At 43.7% G+C, this 27,779-nt stretch overlaps 1 protein-coding gene across 1 annotated transcript; it reads right to left on the reverse strand.

The window, feature by feature from the left end:
• Positions 1–4,419: 4,419 nt before the first annotated feature.
• On the reverse strand, positions 4,420–25,947 carry Sox21b (SRY-box transcription factor sox21b). The gene is made up of 7 exons (XM_018006686.2): positions 24,541–25,947; positions 19,286–20,166; positions 19,053–19,216; positions 11,109–11,175; positions 10,920–11,047; positions 8,024–8,118; positions 4,420–5,445 (listed from the first exon to the last, which is right to left on the reverse strand). The coding sequence occupies exons 2-7, from the start codon at positions 20,050–20,052 to the stop codon at positions 4,819–4,821; spliced, it is 1,848 nt and encodes a 615-aa protein (XP_017862175.1). The 5' UTR covers positions 20,053–20,166; positions 24,541–25,947; the 3' UTR covers positions 4,420–4,818.
• Positions 25,948–27,779: the final 1,832 nt, after the last annotated feature.

A 27,779-nucleotide genomic window follows, 5' to 3' on the forward strand; every position in this document is an offset into this window, starting at 1 on the left:
GAGTGCATGAGTGTGTGTGTGCGGGGGTAAATTTGTTATTGTAGTGGTTGCGCGTTGCCTGCTCGCTCTCTGTACCACAGGAGCGAGCAAGAGCCAATTAGCGTGCGACAAAGAGCGAACGACCAGCAGAACGAGAGAGAGAGAGAGAGAGAAGGTGAGAGAGATAGATAGAGCGAGAGAATGCACGACGGGTGTTTGTAGAGTTCATTGTTGCTCTTGTTGTTGTTGTTGCTATTTTGTTGCTATTTGGTGCTCGTCGTCGCAGCTCGGAGGACGCGAAGACGGCGCTGGCATCGCCAACGCGGCGGCTAAGTGATAAAAAGTTGCTGCCTCTGCCTCTGCCTCTGCTGCTGCTCACTGCTCGCTGCTCACGTTTCTTACCTTCTGCATTTTGCATTTGTGTTTGTATTTGCAGTTGTTTTTGTGTTTGCTCTCGCTGTCAATAACTGTCTTATGAGGCCTGTTTCTTTCTTTCTTTTTTCTTTTTTTGTGTTGACCAACTGTTTGTCCTGTTTGGCCCTCGCCCCAGGTCCGTTTACTCTCGATGCTTCCCTTAAGGTGAGATTCGTGTATTATCATACAATATACCATAGCCGCACTCAGCTAATCCAGTTGCTTATCGAAATTTGGCCGACTCCTTGTTTGCGCCCACAATCGATCGTAAGTGCGATCGGAGTGCAAACACGCGATTATCTTGTCGTATATTCTGATTGTGTGTATGCAGTCGTAGCTGGACTCCGATACCCTTTGACTTCAATTGTTTAAAGAGGGGAGTCGCCGGCTCAGTGGCCCTTCCCGTTCGCTGCGTGCTCCACAGGAAATTCGTCATCGAATTGCCATTATTTTCCAAATAATTGAAGTCGTAAAATATAACAAATTTGTTATGCTTCGATTCGCGATTGGGGTCTTATAAAAGAGCGCCTTTTATGGAGTAGTTTTATTCTAGGAAATTAGTACTTAGAGCACAGCTCAAAACATGTTTGTTTTGAGACTCTCCACTTGATGCACGTTTCGCGCCAAAACTGGCGGAAATTTCAAATAAGTTTTCCCTCTGCAGCCTGGCGCATGCGTCGCTCTCCAAGGCGCTCGACTCGCTGTGTAGAGTTTTTGGCTAGCAGAAAGGAGGCAGGGGCGGGGAGCAGACGCCCCCACAGCCCGTGCGACATTAAAAATGGCAGCGCTATCAACTGTTGCCCACCCTCCTCCGGCCACCCCCACACAGCTCCGACCCCACCCCACCCCAGTGGTGCCTTTGTGCGACGACGTTGCGCGCATGTCGACGCTCGCTTGGCGCTTCGGCCAATGGCATAGACAATGCTCCGGAGGAGTGGGAGCTGTGGATGTCGCTGCGGCTGCTTAGACGCGTTCTCAATGGTGACGGCTTTTTTATCGTTTTTGTTTTGCATGCGAGCTGAATGCATTTTATTGGCCAAGGCGCAGGGCCAAGACAATGGGCAGCAACTGGTGGCCGTAGTTTTGTTTGACTCCTGCTGCTCCTCTGCTTCTCCCACTCGGTCGACTATTACTGCTGCTGCTGGTGCTCCTGCTGCTGCTCAGTTCTGGCAAGTGTTATCGTGTCCTGGCACACACTATGCCAGCTGCCATTTGTTCTCGCATAATGGACATTATGGCTGCTCTATTATGCCCGGCGTCAGGACAATGAGCAGAGCGTCGTTCAATTCCGCCAACTAACATTCCGCCACTTGGGCGCCCGGGCCCGGCCAGAACTTTGCCTGCTGCATGATTGCCATAATTTTGGGTATTTTTGAAGAGCTTTCTGTGACATTTGGCCAGCCAGTCCCTCGGCTGCTTCGCCTGAGCCGAGCCTCCGCTCATTGTCCACGGACTGCGCATTGTTTGGCTGTGCTTCAGCTGCAATAATTTATGGGGAGTCGTCGCCATCATCTCCGTCGTCTCCATCGTCGCCATCGTTACCGCATCGCCCGCAATTTCCATGTGCGGTCGAAAGTTTTTTTTAGCCCCAAAATGGAAATGTGGCTAATCGTGATTTGTGGTTTAAGTGAGCGCAGGGAAACCATTGCAAAAAGTGAAGGCAGAGTACTGCAGCGACCACTGAAGTGGGTAAACTGTGTGCGTGGCAGTTGGCAAAAAAAACTAATATCTCAATGCGACAAGGTGAATCTGATGAAGATTGGATAGAATATTATTAAAAAATCTATTTGATTATATATACTACTAGACAATAACGAACATTGTTTTGGTCAAGTATCCTAATATTTCTTGATGGCTATTTCCTTTTGATGGCCTACAAATTATTTAACCAAAATTTAAAATCTCTCTTCTATTAAATCAAATAGCTGTTAACAGTTGAAATAGAATATCATTATTGATTAATTTAAATATTTATATCTCAATGAAATCCAACCCCAATTTAATATGAAAAATATTATTTAACATTGGAGTTATTATTTCTATTTTATATGTAGATTTTCAAATACATATATAAGGCTTTAGCTGCAAGCGTATCTTAATTTCTAAATATAAATATATAAATTCAATAAATAAATAATTAATTTTGATCTTAGCTTCACTCACTGTTATAAGTCTTGTATACAGTCTCCCATTTCATATGTGTCATAATTAATAATTGTCCAAATAGACAGATGGTAAATAAACAATGCATGAAAAATACAAAATATTTAAGATCAGATATTTTAATTTTCATATTGACATTCATAATTAATATTAAACATATGCTCAACGTTAGTTTTATTTAGCGCATGTTTTATTACCTATTTGAAAACAAGTAAGAACGTTGCAGTTGGCCGTTACCGACTGCAGAATACTCATTCACATCCCATCAGCAATTTGCAGCTAAGTTTAACTCAAATACTGTAGAAAATGCGGTATTGTAGAAATGGCAGATTTGCCACGCCCTTAGTGGGTGGTTCGAGAAATTTTAACACATTATAAATCGGAGATACACACGATGTGTTCCAAATTTCAAGTCTCTAGCTTCAATAGCGCCGAGATAAACTGCGTTTATACGGACAGACGGACGGACAGCAAAACGGACATTGCACAAAACCAATATACTAATTCACTTTCGTGGATGAATATAATGAGTGAAAGTCATAGTTTCAAGAATATCAACTGAAATTAATTAATTAATTCATTCATTTCGACATTAATTAATTTATTTCGACATTCATAACTAGTAACATTAATATCAAATATATTATATATTAACTATTTGTAAATGAATGCAAATACATAATTAGTTCATAAAATATCAACCGAAATCGATAATATATTCAAAATACTTTGAATTATTTTGTATTCAATATAACTATCAACCCTAGATGGCGGTAAAAATTCATGGTGAAATATAATGTGGTAGGAAACAGAACACGATGCCATGGAATAGCGCCATCTAGCAAGCAGTAGCAAAACAATATTCAATAACACGCAGTTTGTTTCAAATCTCGCAGCACAATTACTGAGTATGCGCCCTCTAGCGGTAATCTATGAATATTGTCAAATGATTAAGCGCCCTCTAGGTGTCAACACACTCGTGGTGCGGTGTTAGCGCCATCACAAGTTAAAACAGAATTTGATTGCATATCAAATTAAACGTGGCTATAAATTGAAATTCATGAATTATTATTATATATATATATTTTATGCAATGCACTGCATTGGAGCAAGGCTCACAATGCACCATGCAATGCTGAACCCCTTCCCACTAGGGCAGTTTCGCTAATTGCGGCTGTGTTCAACTTGGCGTAAAATTAATTAAATTTACGGCGATTTTTGCACCTTGAGTCGCACTAATTAGTGGCTAACGGTAATTTGTTTGAGTTGTTGCCGCTGCTTGAGCAAACGAAATGCGCGGCGTGTGTTTGTCAACGTGCCACGGCAGCTGATTGGCCAGAAGGAGCTGCCACGAGAAGTTCCCTTAATTAGGAAGCGTTTAACGTTTCGCGCGCTCTTGACTTTTGTCAAGTCTACAACCCCCGCCAGCAGTGCTCATACTATTTAGGGCTCCTTCAACCACCCACACTGCGGCAAGTCGGATATAAATAATTAAAAATTAAATGGAGAACAATAAAAAAGTTTTGCTCTGTTTGCTTGCTTGTTTTTTTATGGGAAAACTTTGAATTAGCTGAAGTGCAATGAAAAAGAAATTGAGTAAAGGTAGGAAATAGAAAAGAAAATTTCTCAATATAAATTGATGTCATATAATCTATTTGAAACTAATAGAATTAATTAAGTGTGAAAAATGTTTTCGGCTATCGTCTTAAGTTCATTCCTTCCTTCTCTGGTAAAATCGAATGGCCTCTTCAGGAGCTTCAATGGGTATTACGGACATGTGGGGAATGACAAAACTTATGTAGGCTTCGCTCAGGGCTAGACCTTAGTCGAACAGCCGCGACTAGATCACGCAGTAGTTAATCATTTATTTGAAATGAGCTCATTTGTTTTGTTGTATTTTGTTTTTGTATTTTAATATTGTATATGTGTAGAATTTAAATACATTTAAATTTATGCTATGCACTTCGTTCAGCGTTTAAAACATAAAAAATTGCACCGCTCGTTGTTCTGCCTTTCGTGAATCCTCCAGCACCTGCTCCTGCTCCTTGCTGCTGTAGCTAGCTCCTGTTTCTCCTTCTCCTTCTTCTTCTCTTGCTTCTGCTTCTGCTTGTGTTTGCTGTGCAGCTGCTCTTCGTTTTAACAAAGCTTATGATTAATTTACAACTGGAGGCTTAACTGTAAAGTTGGCTACGTTTAACTTTAATCTCGCATTTCCTAAGTCATAGATAAGTTTAGCTCCTCGCTACCATTGGACGATGGTGGTCAGAAGATGACCGTCAGCGGTCGACGAAAATCTGAGGCGCCCCCAGCGCCGCCCCCACCACCAGCGGCCGCCCCGGCGCCCACTCCCACTCCAACGCCCGCGGCGGCACTGGCCAACTGGCCGCCATACTGCTGAGCATATTGATGAGCATAGTCCAAGCCCACATCGCTGGGCGAGTGCAGATGCGGCTTGGCTTCCTGGCCACCCGCGTCCAGCTGGGGCGTGGCATCGCGCTCGTCCAGCCCGCTGCTGCTGTTGTTGTTGTGCGAGCTGCCACCAGCACTGCCAGCACCCCCAGCACTTGCGCCGCCTGCTCCACTGCTGGCCATGAGCAGTTGGTGCTGCTGCTGGTGCTGGTGCTGCTGTTGCTGTTGTTGTTGGTGCTGCTGCTGCTGATGATGCGCCGCCGCGTGCTGCTGGGCGCCATAGATCTTGGAAATGTCAAAGGCATAGTTGGCACGATCCTGATACATTTTCGAGTCGAAGTAGGCCTTGGTCAGCACACTGGGGTCCAGGTAGGCGCTGTATGCACTCGCCTGGCTGCCCGCCGCGGCCGCTGCTGCATTACTCAGATATGAGCTGCGCTCCAATGCGGCAAATTTGTCCATCTGCCCGGAGAGTGTGGCCTGAAAAGAAGCAGAAACAGTATATTAGTAGATTCAATATATCAGCTAAGCTAAAGATGACGGCGGATGTCAAGTCTGCAGTGAATACGAACGAACTTACTGACGCGAATTTCTTTTCAAGTCAACTTAATTCAAACTTTCAACTGCCAATTTAATTTCAGATTGTAATCTTAATCAAGTGACAAATCAGCAAGAATATTGTAGTCGGGTAGAGGGTGTAGGGTGTAGAGGGAGAGAGAGAGAGAGAAAGATAGAGAGCGAGCAATCTAAATACACTTTAACAAAAATCTATATACTCTGCTAGAGGCAGATTATTAAGCACGGTTAGGAGACAGAGATTCTGCGATAGAGATAGCCTGAGAGCTATAAGTTAAGTAAGTTAATATAGATGGAGAGAAACCCAAAAAGGAACAGGTAGCAAAAAGTAGAGAGAGAGAGAGAGAGAGAGAGAGAGAGAGAGAGGGAGAGGGAGAGGGAACTGTCCCTCTCAGTTGTGTTGAAGTATAGCTTGTAACTACGCCAATTTACTCTATTCACTTAATATGGGAAATTATTAATCTGTTTCTGAATAGACGTAGTGTGCTCTGATTTCTAAACGAGGACCTGTTTGTCGCTAATGGGGGTATGGCAGGGGTGTGAGTCGTAACCCTTGGTTAGTGCAAATTGCTTAACACTTTTGCGGCTTTATTTGACCAACTAATTGTGGACAACCCCACACGGCAAGTAAATAGAAAAACACGTCTCAGTTTAATGTTATTTGATTTGCAATACGTTTCTCATTGCAACACCAGTCGTTGGTGTGCTACGGGGTTCGGTTCAAGTCGTCGACGACTTGATCTGGGAACGGGACTTGGCCTGGAACTGGGTACTGTTTACAGGGTACTGGGTATTGGGCTCTGGGCTCTGGTGAACGGGTGCGCAATGTTAAGTGCGTCAGGGGTTGTTTTGCTTCATATCCGTTTTGTTTTGAGTGGTTGAATCGAGGGGTTGCTCCCCGTTCGCAGAGCACTTTGCTCTGGGCTATAATTATGTTGTTAACACATCATCATCACCATCATCATCACCAGCAACAACATCAGCGCCAACAGACCCGGATCCCTTTCCATGTGTGTGTGCGTGTGCGTGTACGTGTGCGTGTTTGGGCCGAAAGCGTTTTGGATTACAATTTGATTTGATTTGATTTGCGCCCAATTGGGAATTAGTGAGGATTGGTAAATATTTTGATGCACGGCGATTTACGCGCAGTTGGTGTTTGTATTTCGGTCGCTCTCAATTGGGCATTATTTCGTCAGTTAATTGATTTAGCTGGATGTGTTCAAGTGGTTTGAGCCTTAAGCCCGGAGCCCGCTAGGGTTTCGGCTAGGGCAGGTGGCTAAACTGTCGCAAAGGCTGCTTGGCTGTTGTCATTGGGTGCATTGGGTACATTTCCGCAGTCAGCTGAGCAAACTCTGGGATGCTTGGAAACAAGGATCGATTGTAGTCTAGAGGCGACTGGCATAGCCCCAGCCCCTTTGTGGCTCTGGAATGTTTCTAAACTTGGGCTTGGTGGCCAGCCGCATAATAGTGATGTGTAAAGGTGAGTTGTGGAATGAGTGAATGGCAGCTTGGCCGTCGTCTAATCCGCCCACTCGCATGCAATTTCCATGTACAGATTTCAGTTTGGGCAACGGGAACGCTTGTTGCCTTTAAAGTTGGTCTATTATTACAATAGCACGGCCGGGCCGAAGCATATTATTAACCAAGTAATGCTATTGTTGGCCAGTAATGCCAGGCTTTCAACACCCGCAACGCATGTTAAGCAGCCGCAGACATCAATCACAGCCTCAAATAGGCAGCCAAGAGCCCCGCTCCAACAATGCCAAGCAACAGTCATGGCTTTTAATGGGTTGTTAATAAACACACGGCCCATGGCTGTCCGGGCGAGGGCCTCAAGCAGGGCGAGAGCATCTCCCCAACGGATCTGAGAAAAGGTCTGCGCAACGCCCTCAATGGCTGGAGCCTGCCCGAAACCTTTGCTTCGAGTGCGTATTGCTACTGCTCCAAGTTTTAATTGCCAATTTTGTTAATTTTTCCCTTTTCTCGTGCTGCTCAGCTGGACCCTACAAAGGGTGTACCCGTACCCGCATCCGTACCCGCACCCCGTTGCTCAGGCTTTTGTAGCACCTGCCCGTTATTTGTTTGTTTTTGCGCTCGAGGCCTTGTTATCTCGGCGATCTCGGGTGCCTGGTAGCTAAATGCGCAATGACAACTTGTGGCAAATCCTTAGCATGACATGTCAGAACTCGACCAGGATCGAATCGTGATCAGGAAGCGTGTCGCGCTTAGTCACGGCCGCCTGTTTTCCGCCTTTTAAAGTGGGCGTCTGCCATGGGAGTTTGTAATTATGTTATTAAGGCGACCCGACCCGCGTACCGATCGATGTAATTGGACGCGCTACCGTTCAGCATTTATTTTGTCTGCTGCCTGATGGACGTGCCAGGCACTTGAGCGCTTAACCCCCGCCCGACCCAAGCCCCGACCAAGGACCGGGCTTTGGAGTGTGGATCTGGAATACGCTGCCGACTAGACCAGTACTCACCTGCGTTGTCGTTGGCGGCGACGTCTGCGTGAGATGGCTGCCCAGGTGATAGGCGGCCGCTGTGGGACCCGGAGCAAAGTAACCCGGCGAGATGCCTGCAAGTGAAACCAAACAAACTCAAGTGAGAGAAGGTAACAAGACAACAACAACAATAACAACAACAACAACAACAGAAACATCGGCGAAGAAAAAGAAAGAAATAAGTTTACAATAATTATTACAATGGTTGGTTTGGGTCTGTTGTGCGCTTAAAATAATTGCCACTCGAAATATTTTGCGCCCTTTGTTCGGCCTCGGCCAACTCTTTCATATATTTCGGAGCGAGTTAGCTCTTTCTCTGTCTGCGTTGCCTCCATATAATTGTGCGCTGAATCAGCTATTTTGGGAGAGTTATCTCTGCATCTGATAGATGCCAAGCGCTGCTAACCAATTGCCCTAAACGGTAGTCGTCCGGCTGCCCTCTTGGCCTTTTGTTAACGGGGCCTCGATAATTACTGGCGCCGCTTATTGAAAATAAAATAAAACAATTAAATTATATATCTATGAAAAATACATCTCATTCATGGCGCTAGCCGAGAGAGTCTCCAAATCGTTGGATGCTGTGGCAATTAAAATTGCTTCGGCAACAAAGCCGAAAGCATTTTTGCTCGCCTCAAGTAGCGACATTTCGACATCAAACGACTTGGCATCATCTCAGCTTCATCTTCATCTCATCTTCATCTGCATCTTCATAGCCATTATATATCATATAACAGCGGATTAGGTACTACACAAGGCCTTAACTGGTAGCTGCTGTTTGTCTTCTTCTTCTATTATTATTATTATTATTGAATTAATATCACAATAAACACTGAAATCGTGTGTTAATATCGCAAAACAACTTTTCATTATGGCCCAACCTAGGCACTGTTCAGGGATTTCTTGTAAGCCCCCAGAGAACTGATTTCTTTCAAAGCCAATTTTGCCAAAGTTGAGGCGTGTTAATGTCTTGGCTTTCTAAAATTTGTTTACATTTTTCAATGTATGTAAATATCGGTAATAATAAATAATTTCACTAAAAGCATTATTTCTTGCAAAATAATAATTGATACCTATTTAAGGCAGTCTTTATAATATTTTATCTGGCTAAGAATCTTATGAATTGCATTGAAATAATTATTTATATTATATTTATTTTATATTTGAGTATATTTGTATTTTAGTTTACTACTACTATTCACTCTTCCTACTACTACTATTCCACTCCTCCAGCTGTTGCATGCCTCAGTTGGCATATGTGCTACGTCCTTGTCTGACGTTCTTTGGCCACAATTGGCCATCTTTGTTCCGCAAAGCCATTTTAGATAGTGCCGTGTGCATTGAAGTGAGACTTGAGCAAAGGCAATGGAAAAGGCAAAGGCAAAGCCTAATTCGGTTTATTTATTACGCATTTCCTAGTATTTTTATTATCATTTCCGTTGCGCATAAATCATCTGGATGGCATTGTCCTTAGCCCAGGGCCGCTGATCCCTGAGCCAATGCCAATGCTAATGGCAACGGCAACGCCAACGCACAAATTTGCTGCCACATCAGCAAAGTGAAGCCAAGAAAGTTGCGTTAAATTTGAGGGCCCAAGCGGGCAAAAAAGACAAAAAACGTGACAAATGCTAATTTAAGTCCTCCAACCAAATCCAAAACAACTACAGACCGAACTGCCACCCCCGCCGACCCACTGGTTGGGGAAATCATGAATGTTAACTTATGCTTATGCTCTGCCTATGTCTGTCCTTCGTCCTTCCGTCTGTCCTGCCTGTCGTGTCTGTCGCGTCTATCGTGTGTGTCTGTTCTGTCACTTGAATTGAGTTGTTAAGCCAGGATGATGACTTCACAGTTTGTCAGAGCATGCGAATGGGTGGTTCCGGTGGTTCGTAGTTGCCGCCCCTCGGCTGCCTCGCCCCGCGCCCGACGCCATATTGCGCAGGTGGGGGCGCCATTGTTTGCCGCACAAACAAAACCCCAGTCGAGCCAGTCAACCGCTCGAGTGTGAGGATAGTTTGTCATACTCTCATTCAGTCCTCAGGTTCATTTATAGTGCTTCGCCTGGGTGGAACCCGGCCACATATCGTGCCACATTTGCATTTGTCTTGCGCCAAAGCTCATAAAACGCACCCTTCTACTTTCCATAGCGGGTGCTTCGAAGGGTCTTCGGCATGAAACTTAATTGGTTTATTGATGGGACTGCTTGTGGCATTTCGATTGTTTTAGTTCCTTGAAATGTTTGCATTGAGTCTTGTATTGTATTTTAGTTTTCATTCTGCAGATCTTTGAGATATATTTTACAAAGTAGTGAAACCAATTTGGTATGTAGGACATGCATCTATTGTAGTGTGTATAGCTCGATCCCATTCTAAATGAGGAATAAAGGATAATACTTTTGTGAAGTTGTATGTCTAAAGGAACCGTGGCTGAGCTTTTAAAATATATATATTCCTGATCAAAATTGTAAGCTGAGTCGATTTAGTGCTGTTCCTCTATTTTTCCGTCCTTCCGTATGTGTGAACGCGTCGATCTCGGTACTCACAAGAGCTAAAGAGCTCAAATTTGTATGTAGGGCCGCATGCATTATGTGCAGACAAGAAGATCACTAACTATTTCACTGTTATCGACTTAAAATATTCGATGTTCACTTATTTATTTGCAGTTCGATTTTCTTTGCAGAAAGAACTTCAAATATGTTTATATTTTATTCAGTGTCATGTTTATGTTATACAAGCTTTATTGTTTTTTTATTTATTATATCTTCTCCTAATTCGGGGTTCAGGGTATATTATGTTCGGACAGCTCTAGAGTTCTGTTACTAGCTACGTCAGAGTTCTAACAAATTATTTAAATTTCAATCTAAGTTATTCCTGCTTACCTGCACGTAACGCCTCCACCGGCACCGATGGATATGGCATGGGATACGGGTAGCCGTCGCGTCTCAGGGCTTTGGGCTTGCGCCTGGGCCGATACTTGTAGTCGGGGTGCTCCTTCATGTGCATAGCGCTGTGCAGAGGGAAAATGCCAAATGAAAAGGAGATTCAGCCGAGCAGCAAGCTCTACTTACCGCAAACGCTTGGCCTCATCGATGAACGGACGTTTCTCTTCCTCGGTGAGCAGCTTCCATTCGGCACCTGCAATTGAGTTATAATATAATGATATAATAATAATAATAATAATGGGAATAATACGATGTGAAGAGTCGTTAATCCATTAGATACTTTGTGTGGGGCATTTGCAGCAGTTGTCAAAATATGGCCACACAATGAGCCGCATTCATGACAGCCTGCTCCAGAAGTGGACGCACATCAACATAATTTCCTAACAGCCAGGCACACACATACACATACACACACATACATAGACATGGAGTATAAACTTGTCTTTTCTGTGGTAACAAGAAGGATATCAAATACGAAACAATGTTGTCGTCGTTTTCCTCCTCTGGCACTTCCTTTGCATCGCTCTATCTCTCTCTATTGTCGTTTGGCCATCTTCGTCGTGTGTCCCTGTCTATGTGGCCACCATTGTTGCCAGTTTTGGCATTGTCGTTTGTCGTTTGTTGTTGTTGTTGTTGCTGTCCTTGTTGCTGTTGTTGTTGTTGTTGTTGTCTCGTTGTTTGTCTCATTGCCTGTTTGTCAGCTCAGTCAGCTCAGTCAGCCAGCTCCTCATGCCTCAGACCGGCAGTGGCTGGTTAGAGAATGCTGCCGAGTCCTTGCACGATAATGGCCCGAAAACCAGCAGGTGGTTTGGGCCCGTTTGGGGGCGTGCTTTTGTACCGCATTCTGTCTCGCTCTCGCGCCCCTAACATTCAGCCAACGTTCGCTTTGAGGGCGGCAAGTGAGTTTGTATTTTGTATTTGTGTTTGTATTTGTGCTGTATGAATGTGCACACACATATAGTAGTACATGGCAGATGCACGTGCCACACACTCATAAGTGGCAAGTGGCAAGTGGCATGGCAGACCCTCCACTTGCTTATGTGCTAGTATGTCGCCTCTCAGGCAGCTTGTGCGTTCACATTGTGAGCAGAAATTGCAAATGTTTTTAAGTTAATGTAAAATGTTATAATGACATGTGTCATGAGCCCGCTGATGATATCGCAAATGTGGCACAAACAGCACTTTACTTATTTGTCTCAAGTGAGTTCGTATATTTATGTATAAGCTTATATTTGTGTGTCTTATTTAGGTATAAGTTTATATTTATGTATCATATTTATATATGTATACATTTATGAACTAAATACCAGTTGCTGTGTGAAAATCGTCTTTAAATCAAATGTGTTTAACGGTCAGAAAGAGGCTTGGTAACTGTGGTAGATATATTCGTGATCAGGACAACAACAGAGGACTTGACCTCGACTCGTTCGTTTATTTTTCCATTAGAACACAAAACTGAAACTTAAAACTTTATACAGTGGAATCCCGATAATTCGTATGACAAGAGAGCAATATTTTCTAAGAACTATATGAGTTTTCCATTTGTCGAGATTTTTATTTAACAAGGCTAAAGAATAATAATAGTAATTATAATTTTATAGCTTTCGTACTTAGGGCACTTAGTAAATCTAAGAATCACAATTGGAAACTTCTATTTATTAGATATTCGTAGAATACTCTTTTATAATATTTTTAATTCATTTCAATTTATTTATTTAAATTGTTTTGCTCTCTCAACTCATTGTTTTCAGTGTAAAGTGGTATACGAGTCTGTAAAACATAATTCAACTAAACAAAACCTTTAACGAAATACTCAATTTCACCAATGGGATAACAATTCTAACGAATTATTGAAATTCTGTCTTTATCGTGTCTCGACTATTTACAAATTCTTGAATACCGACAGAACTATTTCAAGTATATACATCCAATATTTCCTACATCATATTCCATTGCCTTAACGATTAGCTAATTGCTAAATACGCGTGTGAGCATTTGATATGTATTTATATTCAAGTGTAGATAAGCTTTACTTATCGAGATTATGACAGTTGTAAGGCTCCAAAGTTTATTGATCCACTTAGAAACATATTGGGAATTGTGGTCGGCGTTCAAAGCTTCTTTTTAGAGCTGACAATGCATCTACTGTTCTAGTTATCTATGTAGTTATTCCTTGCTTATCCTTAATGCTTATCCTTGCGCTATTCCATTCTAGGTAATCGTTCTCATTGTGCAGATTGTAAGGGAAATGCCCAACAAAAGAAATGGACTTGGGGAAAAGTCCTTAATTAGTTGTAACGTATAATTTTAGTAGCTGCAAGGAACACACACACACTAACACACTCACACTGTCACACAAATGGCATTGTTGAGGCGACACAATACTAATGAGAAGCTATCTGCTATCCATAGGACGGGGTTGACCGGGCTAAGAAGCAACGACTGTCAGGCCCACACACACACACGCGCGTACTCAAATAGACAGCCACACACACACACAAAAGCTGAGGTAGTTGAACAAAAACTATAACAATAAACGCAGCACAAAAGCACAATTGTGCCAAGAGACTAGACATGTACCCACACTCACGCCCACGCCCACGCCCCCGCCCACATTCATGTGCAGGTCTGCACGCCCCCTCAATGCGAAGCTGGTGGCACTCATAAAGCAAGTAGCTGCCCCACAACTGGCAGCTGCTGCTAAAATACTAATTTATAGATACATTGACAGGCCGTCCAAGTGGCAACTGGCCATCAAATGCGCAACTTGGCTCCTGTGCACGACACCTTGTGGAGCATTTGGCTGGGGCACAGCCTTCCAGACAATTCACATAATAATAAACAAGACGCAACAGAACGAGCAAGAGGCGAAGAGCGTACGAGTGAGGCAATGTGAGAAAGAGGGAGAGAGAGAGAGAGACAATGGGAGTGGGGCAGTATCTACAAGTTGTGCAGTTGTATAAACTAAGGAGGGCGCACTGCCGAGTTGACATGCCACAAAAGGATGACAATTGGACAATGTCTATGTTTGCCCGCTGCCGTCTGGCGCCTCCCCTGTGCTGGGCTGGAGCTGGAGCTGGAGCTGCAACTGGAGCCGGTTGAGTGGCCGGCTTAATAATTGATATGAAAAACAAGTACAAGTTGCACATGACAGTTGCCAAGATGTGAGATGATGATGGCTGCCAGTTGAGCTGGCTCAAGCATAATTAACAAGTTTTTCCCCAGCCGAAAGACAGCCCAAAGAAACACTGGAAAATGCCGGCTGCTAACCACAGAGCAAATATTTAACGGACGTCGGCTCCAGTTGCAGTTTGTAGTTCACACAGTTTACAATTGGGGCTGCGAGTAACCCTGGCTCTGCCTCTCTAGAACAGAGTTCTGGCAGTGGGGGGCTAAGGCTACTTTTGGGACAGCTCCCGGGGCTAACTGAGGCCAGCATTCACACATCACACAATTGGGCCACTTATGGGATTATGGAGTCTGGACGTGAACTATTTGGGGTTTCTGTTTACTCTGAGCTCTGAACGTGGCTGCCACTCGACCGTTTGCTCCCATCTGAACTCATCGTTTGACCAGAGATTATATTGCTTACACAGCAATTTGACGTTGTCAAGCACTGGAAAAGCGGAAAAACTGACCCATGGTTCATGAGAGGCTAAAGTGGAGAATGAAGCGAAGCTCACGGAGAATGTTATACAATTGTAGATGCTCAGAGAATGTTGGACATAATTAAATGGTGTAGTATTAGGGTAATATATGAGTGTAATATATTTATAGACAATTCAGGTGATGGCATTATGTCATATTACAATAGCTTAACAGCTAAGCTGCTAACTTTTTCTATGGCTAAAAAAGTAATATTTTAATTCTGCATTGAGATGACTGAATAATATATGATGAATAATATATGCTGTAAATAATTGATGGAAGACTGTGTCTGAATGTTATATACATACATATATCGAATAAAATAGAGCTAGGTTTAGCTGGGGTGAGTGCAGGAGAAGCCTCCATTCGTCATTTCCACTATAATACGTTTATTATTGAGCTGGGATCACACAGATCTTTTTATTTATTATTATTATTTATTTATTTTTTATTTTTTATTAATATATTTTATAAGTCTAAATTCTTATATTTTCGATTTCCTTCAAAGTTGCCTTCTACAAAATATTCTACTGATTGGTTCTCTCTCTTTTTCTTTCTTCACTAATCGTACAGTAATGTTTCTATATAAAGGCTTAGTGTGTACCTCCCCTACTCTATATAACTATCATCCTAAACCAAGATATTTAGATTAGTTCAGTCAGCGCAATTCGAACATGATAAGTAAGAGAATTGAACAGAAACAAATGGACGTTTTTCCTTTTGCAAGGAACTGTTTTCGCATTGCCCTTCCCAGCTAGTTCGTCTTGTTTTTGCAGTTGGGCTCTCATTGTTGGCTAGAACGCCCCAAGGGTTTTCCTTTCATAATTATACAACTGTTTAATTTTGATGGTGCCCGTTTCGATTGAGCGTGTTGTAATTAAGTCGAAGTCTTTCAATCCGTCGACCGTCTCACACACCTGTCAATTGCCATGCCGACCTTCGGGCCCTGCTCTACTCCGCTCTGCTCTGGAAGGTGGATTCGTTGCCTTTTACCCCAATTGCAAACTAATCAATTGTTTGCGCTTTATTGTGCAACAAAGGACTCGGTGGGCGGGGCAAAAGGCTTGAGAGTTCGACCTTTTGTGTTGGCAGCGCAATGCAAAGTCGCAATCGAATCCGAGTCGAAGTCTTTGCCATTGTTCGAGACCCGTCAGTCAGCGAGTCAGTCAGTTAGTCAGCCAGGCTAACATCCATCTCTCGGGGGGCTTTGTTTAACAATATTTAATATTCCCACTGGAGCTGGGCAGAGTTTTGATTAAAAAAAAAAATAATAATAATAAAAAGGAAAAATGAAGGCGATTGCCGATTGCCGATTCGACAGGTTTTTCAATTATTTTCAAAACAATTTTCCATTGAGCACAAGGAGAAAAAAAAAACGAATGCCATTTTGTTGCTGTCGCTTGCCGCCGTTTGCGCTGTGTTGTTGTTGCTGTTGTTGTTATTGTTGCTGTTGCTCATTGTTTGTTTTGTTGTTAATTCAAATTTCCAGACAGTAATTAATGACAGTTACAATTTCAATTAAGCCCAAGCGCGCGCACGCTCAGGAAAAAAAATGCTTTCTATAACACATATTTTTTTATTTTATTTTATTTTATTTTATTCGCATTTGCTGCTGTTGTTTTTGTTTTGCCTTTTGTTTTGCATAATAAAATAAATGGCAACGCCGACGGCGACGGCGACGCCGACGTCTGAAGAGCTCTCCAGAGTTGCCAGTCGCCAGCTGGCAGTTACCGTTAGTCGACGCTCGACTCTCTTCGCCAGTGCCTTTTGCATTGTGGGTGTGTGTGTGTGTGCGTTGAGAAAAAAGTAGCTTTCGCGCCGCCATTTTTTGTGGCGCCTTTGTTGCTGCCACAGTTTTTTGTTAGCCGCCTTTTCTCTGCGCAATTTTTCATAATGAGCCATTTTTTGCTGAATTCATTTTATTTCATTTAATTGAATGCCAGGGCAAACTTTTCAAGTGCAAAACTTTGTCATTTGTGTAAATGTGGCAAATGGTTTATTTATTTTTTATTTTTGATGGAGTTGCCACATTGTTGCAGCCCTTGCAGCTCGACTTGGCTGCGGCTCTGCTTTAAACCGTGCGACTTGGCTCTGCAGCAACTCTCAATTCCATCAAGACTCGTCTCATCTCGTGTCGTTCCTTTTCTATTTCCTCGTTATCTTAAGCGAGTTACCTACATACTTCTTGAGCCCCCCTCTGGCCCACTCCGCTCAAGGACTACAATGGCGTACGGCGTCTTTTTCGTGTGCCCTGCTCAAAAAATCGAGAGAACTTAACAAAGGCTGCAACTGACAGCAAATATTACACAGAACTGTCAATTGACATAATGGATTTGCCAAAATACAATAACAACAACAACAACAACAACGACAAAAAGGTGAAATGAAATGGGAACAAAAGCTCACGCCTTCCCACAAAATCTCAGCCCACCCAGAAAAAAAAAACTCAAGTTTTTTTTCGAGTGCATATTGTGTTTAAATTGTCGTTGTTGTTGTTGTTGTTGTTGCCGTACATCGATTTTCATATATTGGTTTCGGTCTGCTACTTGAGCTTTGCCCGTAAAGCGTTTGCAGCCAGTTGCCTGATTAAGAAATGCCTTTAAAGTCTATGAATAAAGAATAAAGAATAAACACACAGCATGAATCAGCTGTAGCAACCCTTATTGCCTGGCTGTAACAACAATTGGCAATAAGGTAGCTGCGATCCGCAGCCAGAAGGAGCGGATGAACTTTCAAATAAAATATTAAATAATATATATTTAATTCAAAATAAAAATTATATACAAATCTGTTTTTACATTCATAAAATAAAGACAAAAGTATATTCTAGATAAGATTTGACAGGGTATTCTCTCGTCGATAACTGTTCCCTTACCTACTATGATATTATATAAATAATATTTCAGTAAATTCTTAAATTTCTATCGAAATTATATTGCAATTAGCAAACATTTGACGAGGTATTCTTCAGTCGATAACTGTTGCATTACTTTGTGCCCCATCTGCTGTCCCATTTTCAAGTGCAGCGAGTTCGCCTTTTGTTGTTGTTGTTGTTGTCGCGCTCAACTGCACTGCAAGTGAGTCGCGTTTAATTCGCATTGTTTTTGCTTAAACAACGGTAAAAAAGAAAAAGTCATTTTACAAGTGCTTCAGTGGCGGAAACTCTTTGGATGAGGTGAAATGGAAGTGGGAGTGAGTGGCCCCCCGTCGAGTTTGATTAAAAAATTGCACAAAATGGCTGCCCCAAAAGCTCGGCGGCAGCAACATTTGGCTCGTTATCGACGAGGGAGCCGGCGCTGTTATCGCTGTTATGACAGTATTTTCCGTGGGCCCGATTGGTGTACGGCAAGAAAGCAGCTATGCCAAGACGCTAGACTCATCCAATATGCATGAGCTGGCCGAAAAGGTAGCTGCGTCGCTTGCCCATTGTTATGCTAAGGATCTCTGCTGTCACTTGCCACGTGCCCTGCCCGGGCTGCGTGTGTGATTGAAATTGAATTTGATGCGAATTGAAAACCAAAACCTAGAGGCCCAGATAAGATTCGTTGTTTGTGCGTGGGATTAGCCGTTGCCGCCGTCGCCCCACTAGAAGTAAACTACTTAACTTTGCAACTAGTTAAGCGGCGAGACAATGCTGCAGGAGGCAGGGGGCAGTGGACGGGAGGCAGGAGGCAGGAGGCAGGAGGCAGGAGGCAGAAGGCAAGCAGCGATGATTTGGCAGAGTCTCTCTTGGTGGGTGCGTGTGTGTATGTGTGTAGGCAACCCTTCTCTGATTCATATACGAGCATAATCAACAGCTTCCTTGGCTCGATCTGCTCTTCCTGCCATTGTTTGACAGCCGCTTGTCAGTTTTGACAGTTGCGTTGAGTGCGCGCAACGGACGAGTTTTTGGTTTGTCATTGTCATAAACCGAAATTCGGAGTGGGTGGCAGTCAAGCAATAGCAATGGCAATGACAAGGGCAAGGGCAAGGGCAAGGGGCAGGGTATACCAGTTGGTATTACGTTGATTAGTTTAAGTTGCATCAGTAAGCTGGAGAAAGAGATTGCGAGCGAGGGGGCGGGGCGAGCGTGAGTGGGCGCGAGAGATTGGCAGGTCGTGTGCCGCCTCTTAATTTAGTTTTGTGTGAGATTCTTTCATTGTTTTCAGATTACAAACATACTACGAGTGCTTGCACAGAAAGCCACGGCTCTTGCCCATTGTGGTTCATTAAAAAAGAGGAAACAGAAGGAAAGCGAACGAGATTAAAGCGCATACAGTCTGAAAACGATTTGGATTCCAGCTGAGCTGTTTGCGTGCTCTCGAGCCATTCAATTCAGCTCTCGGCTCAGCTAATAACTGAAGTGGAGAACTCTGCTGCTCCGGCAGAGTTTATAGAACTTATGGGAATACAATAATATACTAGGTAAATATTTGCACTCACCCAGCCTCTTGGATATCTCCGAATTGTGCATTTTGGGATTATCCTGGGCTATTTTGCGGCGCTGCAAGCGTGACCAGACCATAAAAGCGTTCATTGGACGTTTGATGTGCTCCTCGTTCTGGCGCTTCGTTGTGTTCTGTATCATCAGGCTGAAGAAGACATCGCTGTGAATGGAGTAAGGAGAAGCCGTTAGCGATAACACTTAACGAGATTGGGTGCCAACGTCCACTCACCTGGCGCTGCTGCCGCTGTTCATGAGACTGCCCATGTTCTGGTGCAGGTTGCTGATGGGCGACGCCTGCGAATTGTGGTGCAGGTGGGCGGCGGCGGCGGCAGCCATTACGCTGTTCGATGTGCTGGACGTGGACGTGTAGTGGACCGGAGCACTCGAGCTGGAGCTGCCCAGACTGTGACCCGCGCTCGCGGACAGATGCGGGCCAATGCCGTTGCTGTGGGGCTGGTGCGACTGCGTCTGCGACTGGCTGTGTATGGAGCCCGCCCCGGAGCTGGCCGCCTGGCTGTGGTGCGAGGCTGTGGAATGTGGCTGCTGCTGCTGCTGCTGAGCCGCCGCTGCCTGATGATGCTGGTGCAGCTGCGAGTGCTGCGAGCTCAGGTGATGAGCGGCCGCTGCGGCTGCCGCCGAGTGATGCAGGTGCGGATGCAAGCTCAGAGCCGAGGATCCGTTGCCGTTGGGCGAGCCGCCGCCGCTGCTATTGCTGTTGCACTGGTGGTGGTGGTGCTGCTGGCCCAGCTGACCCAGCGACAGTTGCTGGCTGTGATGGTGGGCGTGGCTGTGGGCGTGACTATGCTCACTCGAATGCTGTTGTTGCTGTTGCTGCTGCTGCTGCTGTTGCTGCTGCTGCTGCTGCTGCTGATGGTGCTGTATTAGTTGGCCCAGATGCGTGCCGCTGGTGGAGCTCACCGAGCTCAAATGACTCTGCAGTGGATGTGCGAGCGATAATCCAGAGAGCGACAAGTGCGTGGATAAGCGTTCCATCATTTTCTAGACGGAGCTGCAGTCGAATTGCTGCTGGCTCTTGGCCGGGACTCTGTGGTTGCTGCAGTGGCTCGTATGGACTCAGTGGCTAAGGTGCTTTGCAGAGTAGAAGTCAGGCTGTTGATTGGGTTGAGATGAGGTTGTTCATAAGTACTAATGCCACAAAGCGTATTAAATTCAAATTCGAAATTAAAGCAGCTCTCTCTGCTTCGTTCTTCTTCCTTTGTTAATCAATTAACTAATTGATTTGGGCTTTTAAAAGTGTGTCGCCTGTCGCCCGTACCCCAAATGGCTTGGCTCCAGGCCGTGCTCCCCCCGCTACTGCAGTATAAAGTGAAAACAATGCCGGCGGTCGCCACCTCAACTCGAGAAACCTTTTCGCTCGAGCCCTTTGTGTGCGCCCAAATGTCAACCCTTAGGGAGGACGGGCTGCACACGCCGGCGACGGCGTCCAGAAACATACTGGATACGTCCTGTTCATTATGCATCTGGGCACTTGAAAGCCATTTCTTTTCATTCGAGAGTATTCTGCCCGCTGGCCGGGCAGAGGCAGAGCCATAGGCAGAGGCAGAGGCACAGGCACAGGTCGCCGGGTCATTGGACGTTGATAGGTTTCAAATCTGAGTCTTTAGCCATTCACATGTGCGTGCATTATAATCGGGATTTATGTGGTCCACTTGATGCCCATGCCAAACGAGAGTGTGTGGGTCGCTCGCATTAATGTGTTAAATACACACCACCAATACACAGTCACTCACACACACACACACACACACACACGCATATGTTTTGTAGTGGCAAAAGGGTTCCCGGTTCATGGTCAAGAAGCTGCGTCCGGCTAAACGCTTTCAATTTGCTTAATGGTGCAGTGACGATGGCGACGCTTCGATTCTGGACTACAATTGAGCTGGGCGTGCGGAAGACATTCGAGTAAATGGAGCCACATAACACATAGCCCAGAACTGGGCGACCGTCCGTCCGCATCAGGGCGATGCTCTTTAGCGTGCATAATGCTCGACAAATGTGTCATTCGCACTGCATATTTGCATAGATGAGGAAGGCATTCTGAGTGCTTTGAGGGGTATGCTTCCTAAACAGAGCTTTCACAAATTCAAAGTGTATACACAGAAACGTATCTCATATGATTTCAGGTCTCAATACGCTAAGAGATTCATATTTCTCTTTTTATTTGTCAAAGTACTTATGGTTATACGTATAGAGCTCTGCTACCCTTTAAGCAGAAATTGATTTAAATTTCTATAGCATTGGATAGTAGAATACACTGAATTGAATACTGAAGGAGAGTAAAGAATTAGAACTATACAATTACAGTGAAATTATTTATGTTACCTGCTTAGATTTGAGACTGAATAAGAAGAAGCGACTGAGATCAGATTGCTCTTAAACAAATTATTATTCTAGCTATAAATAGGATGTCTAATTGAGATGAAAATTCAACTATAGTTATTATATTGTTTTTCCCATACTTCCAATAACAATAACAAGGCTATTCGTATATCTGAGCCAGAAGGAGTATCGTCTGTATGAATAATTGTTGTAAAATAAATATAGGAATTATTATTATTTTTTATTTCAGCTGATTCCTCTGCGTTCTCCCACGGCGTACCCATATCACCGTTATCCTGACCGTCTGCCCATTCCGGGCACATAATTCTCCTGTACCCTACGACAACTGCGACATGTGCACTGCTTCCGGGCATTATCCACTTGGTGTTAAAGTAAAAATTGCCCAGGCATGCGAATTAAGCATGAAATTTATTAAATGCAAAAAAAAAAAGTGGAAAAAAGAAAAGGGTTTGGCAACCTGCTGGACGATGGAGGGTGAGGGAATCGCATATTTTTGTAATCCTTATGGAGTGCAAACAAATTTCTGTGTTGTCAACCTGGCGTGGAATGCTGTGAGGTTGCCAGGGAGCGCAGAGCTCTGCCAGCAACTGTTTCTGCGGCTGCTGCTGCCAAATATGGTGCATGCTTGGAGTAGCTGCTGGAGTGCACCACAGGCTACCGCCGGCACACCGGTTGCACCACCAGCTGTGCACAAATTGCACTCCAGATATTTTTATTTGCTGTGAATATCATCGGCCATGCTACCAGAGATAGCCGCAGCCAGCCCTTCAAGCCAAAGCCAAAGCCAAAGCCCAAGCCCTAATGCTCCCACACATTAGTTGGCTAACGGAAAACCATTTGACTTATAAAAGTTGTCTAACAAATTATCAATCAATACGCAGAGCGTGGGACGAGATCGAGGCTCTTCTGTGTCAGTTGATAGACCCTCCAGCTGAATGAAGTGCTCTGTTTTTATCTCTTTTGCGCTAATCCAGTAACACCAGTAAAAGCGTTAATAGATATCGGCCAAGTTATTTATGGGCAATGCAACGGCTGCCTTCGTCTACGCTTTTCCCTTTGTTATGCAAATCTCTGGCGGCGATTCCTCGGCGCAGTAGGAGTAAATTACCACGCCGATCACATAAGCAAATATTTATGCCACGCAATCGAGAGCTGCAGTGGGGTATCTCGACTATCAAAGCAACTGAACTGATGTTGCAGGCGAAAGAGAATATCTTTCTGAGTTTATTTTTGAATAAGAATGTGAGCTGAGTTTTACAGGGTATCAACGAGTTGAGCGAGTGTGCAAGTGTTGAAAATTTCCTACTTGTTTTCACAATGACCGGAATGGTTACCTGTGCTACCCGTTGTCGAGACTTGCAGACTGAATGACTGCAACTGGGCAGCCAGACAGACAGACAGACAGACAGTCGGGAAACCGGGCGACTGGGCAGCTGGCCAACTGGGCAACTGGGCAGCCGGCCAGTCAGGCAGTCAGACAGTTTGGGGTCCCTGTCTTGCTTCTCGTTCATTTGTTCATCCGTTTGTTGCAGTGTCAAACAAGAATTATGATCGGCTTAGCCACATGCTGAGCCTGCGCAGAGGCGCAGAGGCCCAGAGGCAGCTCCAGCCTCAGCTCTCTGAAGTGGCAGTTAGGCTCAAGAGCCAAGAACCAAGAATCAAGAATCAAGAGTCAAGAGAATTGAGAATCGAAAATCGAGAATCAAGAATCTCAGTTCAATACAGGTAGAACTTTAAGTGTCTCCACTTTGTGTTGAAATGTATCGTTCCGCTTCTACTTATGCTGAGAGTCGTCTCTGTTGTTCCAATCCCTTATTCATCCATTCCCTATTCCCCATTCCCCAGGTCCACTCCCGTTCCCATTCCCCATTGAAAAGTGTCTCTTGGGCACACGCTGTGATTGTGATCCGTAGCCCTAAGCCGCTGGGGCCCCCTAATGTTTGTAATTAAGAACTTTCACACTCGCAACAATCGCATCGTAAATGTATCTCTTGGTTTAGTGTCAAGTTCCTCTCCAGAGGGCACAGCTCCAGAGAACCTATGCGAATGCGAATATGGTTATTAATTAGAATGCCAAGCTGTTGAATCCGGTTTCTGCTATGAGATGTGCGAATATCCATAGTTGGCCTTAAACATCCACAGATATGTGTAGATATATAAATATATACACTTAACATCTGGACCTCTATTTGGCGTCGTGTGTACACACATTTAGATTCCTATTGTTTTCCGAGACGCAAAATGTGCGACTAACAAAAACTCTATTTGCACAATTGTATTTGGTCTTCCGATCAGAAATTCACAGTTGTGCTTGCCATCCCCATCCACGGGTAAGTAGTTCGACTTAGCCTAGACTCCGGACGTATCTCATTTAGAAGTCACGTCACTAAATTGTTTATTTGATCATTAAAAACTAGTGTATTTAGCAAATGACGTTATTTTAAAAGGAATAGAATACTATGTAATTCAATTTATAAGAGGGCTAATAGGGAAAATATACATTATATTCAAAACATTCTTTGACTCATCAAATTATTGGATTACCATTTTATTTGTATTCATTTTGTAATATCATATACAACGAAAGTCGAGTAAATATTTGTATAGCTTGCTCTGCAATCTTAAGCTTAATCCATTCTTTTTCAATTGGTTTCTGCTAATATCGTTTATTCCCACATTCCACACCTTCTTAACGAAGACAACCGGTAAAGCTCCATAAAAGAAGCGATCCATGAAGGATGTGATTGCGAGAAAAACAAAGCTGAAAGCAAGAGTTTCAGACACGAGCGAAACGAACCCATAAAGATTCCGACAATAATGATTCGGCATAAACTGAATGATTAACCAAAAATTCAAATACTTGCCCAAAAAAAGCAAAGAAAAAAATCAAGTTTTGAATAGCCAAAAAATTGTAGCATTGAATTTTGTTGTTTTTTCTTTTTCTGTACTCTCAAGTTTTGATGGCTTTATTTACAGATTGGGCTTTGAGAGGGACAAACTAAACGATCAGCTAAAACAAATAATCGGTAGGAGAATCTATAAGTTTATATGGGTTTTCTCAAAATATATAGAAATTTATTTTACTTCCAATAAGTTTCCATATAAGTAATGTTTGCGACTCACCTTGAGTGTCGCTGCATTGCCTTGGTATTTAGTGTGCAGAGATTGGAATCGAATGTAGTATAACGGTGTATATTCTATATAGTACCTACAAACTTGTTGTTGGCTTAAATGCTATCGCATTCGGTTGGCTTAAAGTCCGTCCCGTTTGAGTTTTCGTCTAATTTATGCGCGACTTTTACGAGCCAGGCCAAAACTGAGCCGTTGCATATGATTTGTATTTATGTTTGTTTTGCACATTACATGTTAAATATATCACTAGTTTATGTTTATTTAAGGTTGTTTATTTGTTTATGCGGGCATCTCCATTCATTTGTTTATTCATTCAGTTTGGGAATGGGGCTCTCGCTGTTATTGTTTAAGTATCGAAGTATTTAAGTAGCTTATGCTTAGAGGATTTCACGATTTTATGAGCTATATGAGCGAGTGTTGTTCCTGCGCTTCTTGTTGTTGTATTTGTGTTTGTATTGTTGTTTGTTTTGTTGAGCACTTTGCATGAAGGGTTTTGTTGTGGTTTTGTATGCCCAATTGGAAACTGGGGCGTTGTCGCAACATTTGGTATTTTACAACACTGAAAACGTAATGATTTTGTTTGCAATTGATATAGATTTGTTTATTGGTCAGTTGAATGTGCTTGAACCGTCGCTTGGGCGTTTCGTTAACTTGATGCAACACGAAACTTGCAACTGGCAACAATAAAATTTTGCTTCTGGTCACAAAACGTTTTTCCGGTCTGTTGTTGTTGTAGTTGTAGTTGTTGTTGTTGTTTAACTATAGATTACAAGTAAGGCCGTCGCTGCTGGCTGATATTGAGATTGCTATTGCTATTGCTGCTGTTGCTGTTGCGACTCCTAAGCGCTGCCTTTGAGTTGGCGGCTATTCAACGGATACGTTCCGACGCGTAACTAAAAACTTGGCGCGCGCTCTCACACGAGCCGCAGACGAACGAGCCGCACGGACTTGTCATTTTTGGGGGGTTGGCTGCAGCGACAGCGACAGAGGCCAGAAAAACAGCCAAACACACACACACACACATACACACATGGACAGTGGGGAGCCAGAAGCTTTGCCATGTAAACTTTTAGTTGCTCACTCAGAGTTTTTGGCTCTCACGCGTCGCACACACACACACACACACACACTCGCAGCACACCAATACGAACGTAAACTGGTTAACAGCAGCAGCGTTTTATTGGTTTATTTGTTTGGCTTCGCTTTGATTAATAAGTTTTCTGATGACAATTTGTTACATGTGAAAACCCGCTCACGTTGTCGCATAACTGAAACATAAGTAAAATTTGTGGGCATGCAAATGAGTGGCCTACATGTACATGTATATGGCTCTCTCTGTGTCTGGCTGCGCGCGTGTGTGTGTGTGAGAGAGGCAGCGCAGCCAACGACACCAAAGTCACAAAACGGTCTGCCGCGGCCAGGTGCAGGTGACACTTGAGCCAAGAAAAAAACAGCAAAGAAATACGACGCTTAAAAAGTAAAAAGAGCACCGCTCAGCTGAGCTGGGCCTTGGAGAGAACGACAGAACGAGAGAGAGCGAGAGCGAGAGGCAGTGTGCAGCAAGTGCAAGCGAGCGAGCGAGTGCGCTAGTCCGAGAGCGAATGAACCAGAGAGAGCGCCAATTGAGCGCCACGCACAGCAGGTGTTGCCCTTTTGTGCGAGCGAGACGACAATAGTGCCGAGACTCGCCATCGTTGTCGTCGATTGCTGCCTGTGTCTGTGCTGGTGGGCGTTTCCAATTGTAACTGGCTCTGCCACTGCGAGCTGCCGTCGCCAACTGCTGCTGCCGCCGCCGTGGCTTCTGGTTGGGGAAAGCCTTCTGCAGGGCTAGGAGTCGAATGGGAGTCGCGTCGCCTGTCAGCTTTTTTTTTTTTTTTTTTGTATAGTATATTTGTTTATTTAACGCATTTACTTAGCGCTTGCAACTATCGAAAGCAAAATCAACTAATCTTAATGGACACTTTTCGAGCTGATGCTGACATGTTTGGTCTGCTGGCCCTTTTTCCTTATCCTTTTCATTTTCATTTTATTTTTTATGTTATTTTTTCTCGGCTAATATACGCTTTAATATGCAACTCTCGAGCCTTGGCTGGAGTATCAGCTGCCTTTGGCCCATTCGCCGTATTTCATATTCATGCAGCGCTTTGTTCTATTAATTTCCTCGGTGTCCTGTTGCCCATGACAACTACAGTGACTGCAACGGCAACGGCAATGGCAGCGACTGCGACTGCGACTGCGACAGCGACAGCTCCATTTGTCGCCATTGTTTTTAGAGCTCTATGATTGTGTACAAATATGTGTGTGGGTGTGTGTGTGTGGGTGCTGTGCATGTGTCTGCGTGTTTTGGGCTGCGCAGGTGTTTGCTTTTGTTTTGCGGGGCGGTTTTTTAGCGCTGATTTTGATTTAGCTGAACTGCCTCGACTCGACTCGGCTCGCTTTTGGGCTTCATTTTAATTAACAACGAACTAATGACAACTGCACACAAACTCAGCGCAATGCTCTAATTCTTATTCTAATTTAATTTGACTCTAATGACTTGAGCTGCTCATCCACTTCAGCCAAGACACTAAAAGGGTTAGAGCTGGGGCTGTGTTGGGGGTTATTGTAAGGCGGGGCTGGCAGTTACCTCTACTTGTTACCTTCTTTGCCAATTGTCAGTCAACAATTGCAAGTTCTGAACAATGGCGCACATTTTTCCAGCTCTCTTTTCACCAACCAACTGACTGACTGACTGACTGATGATTGCAACTGTGCCACTCGCCAAGCGAGGGTAGTTCCACAAGTATTCGTTGCGTACGTAAATTTAAGATAACTAAAAAGTCAAAAGAAAATCATATTTTGTTATAGAGAAGAACACCAATAAAGGAATGTACAAATATGGTTACACCTATTAGTATATAAGTTTATAAACTGCCCTCCATATTTGGATCCGCCTTTTGGTGCTGTCTACGTACTTGGCTCTGGCCATTGTCTTTGGCAATGCTTCTGTCATTTCTGCGTCTCCTTTACTGTTAGGCAGCCATTGTTATTACATAGTATACCCTGTATTTAGTTCACCTGATATAAAATGTTGTATCAAGTCGAGTCAGTTAAAAATTAAGAATTAAATCAAACTAATAATTATAACATTAAATATGTAGTTTTATTTGAATATTAATTAATCAATATTAATATTAAATATTAATTATTTAATGCAAGTCACACTTAATATAATATTATAGGGTATTAAC

The sequence above is a fragment of the Drosophila arizonae genome, chromosome 4 (genome assembly GCF_054131065.1).
Source record: "Drosophila arizonae isolate 15081-1271.41 chromosome 4, UAZ_ARI_1.0, whole genome shotgun sequence".
NCBI classification, from domain to species: Eukaryota; Metazoa; Arthropoda; class Insecta; order Diptera; family Drosophilidae; genus Drosophila; species Drosophila arizonae.

Coding starts and splice junctions, on each gene's coding strand:
- Sox21b (XM_018006686.2), bottom strand. CDS start 20,052: ATGATGGAACGCTTATCCACGCACTTGTCGCTCTCTGGATTATCGCTC. Junction 11,048..11,108: donor GATGAGGCCAAGCGTTTGCG/GTAAGTAGAGCT, acceptor CCCTCTGCACAG/CGCTATGCACATGAAGGAGC. Junction 5,446..8,023: donor CGCCGCCAACGACAACGCAG/GTGAGTACTGGT, acceptor GCTTCTTTTCAG/GCCACACTCTCCGGGCAGAT.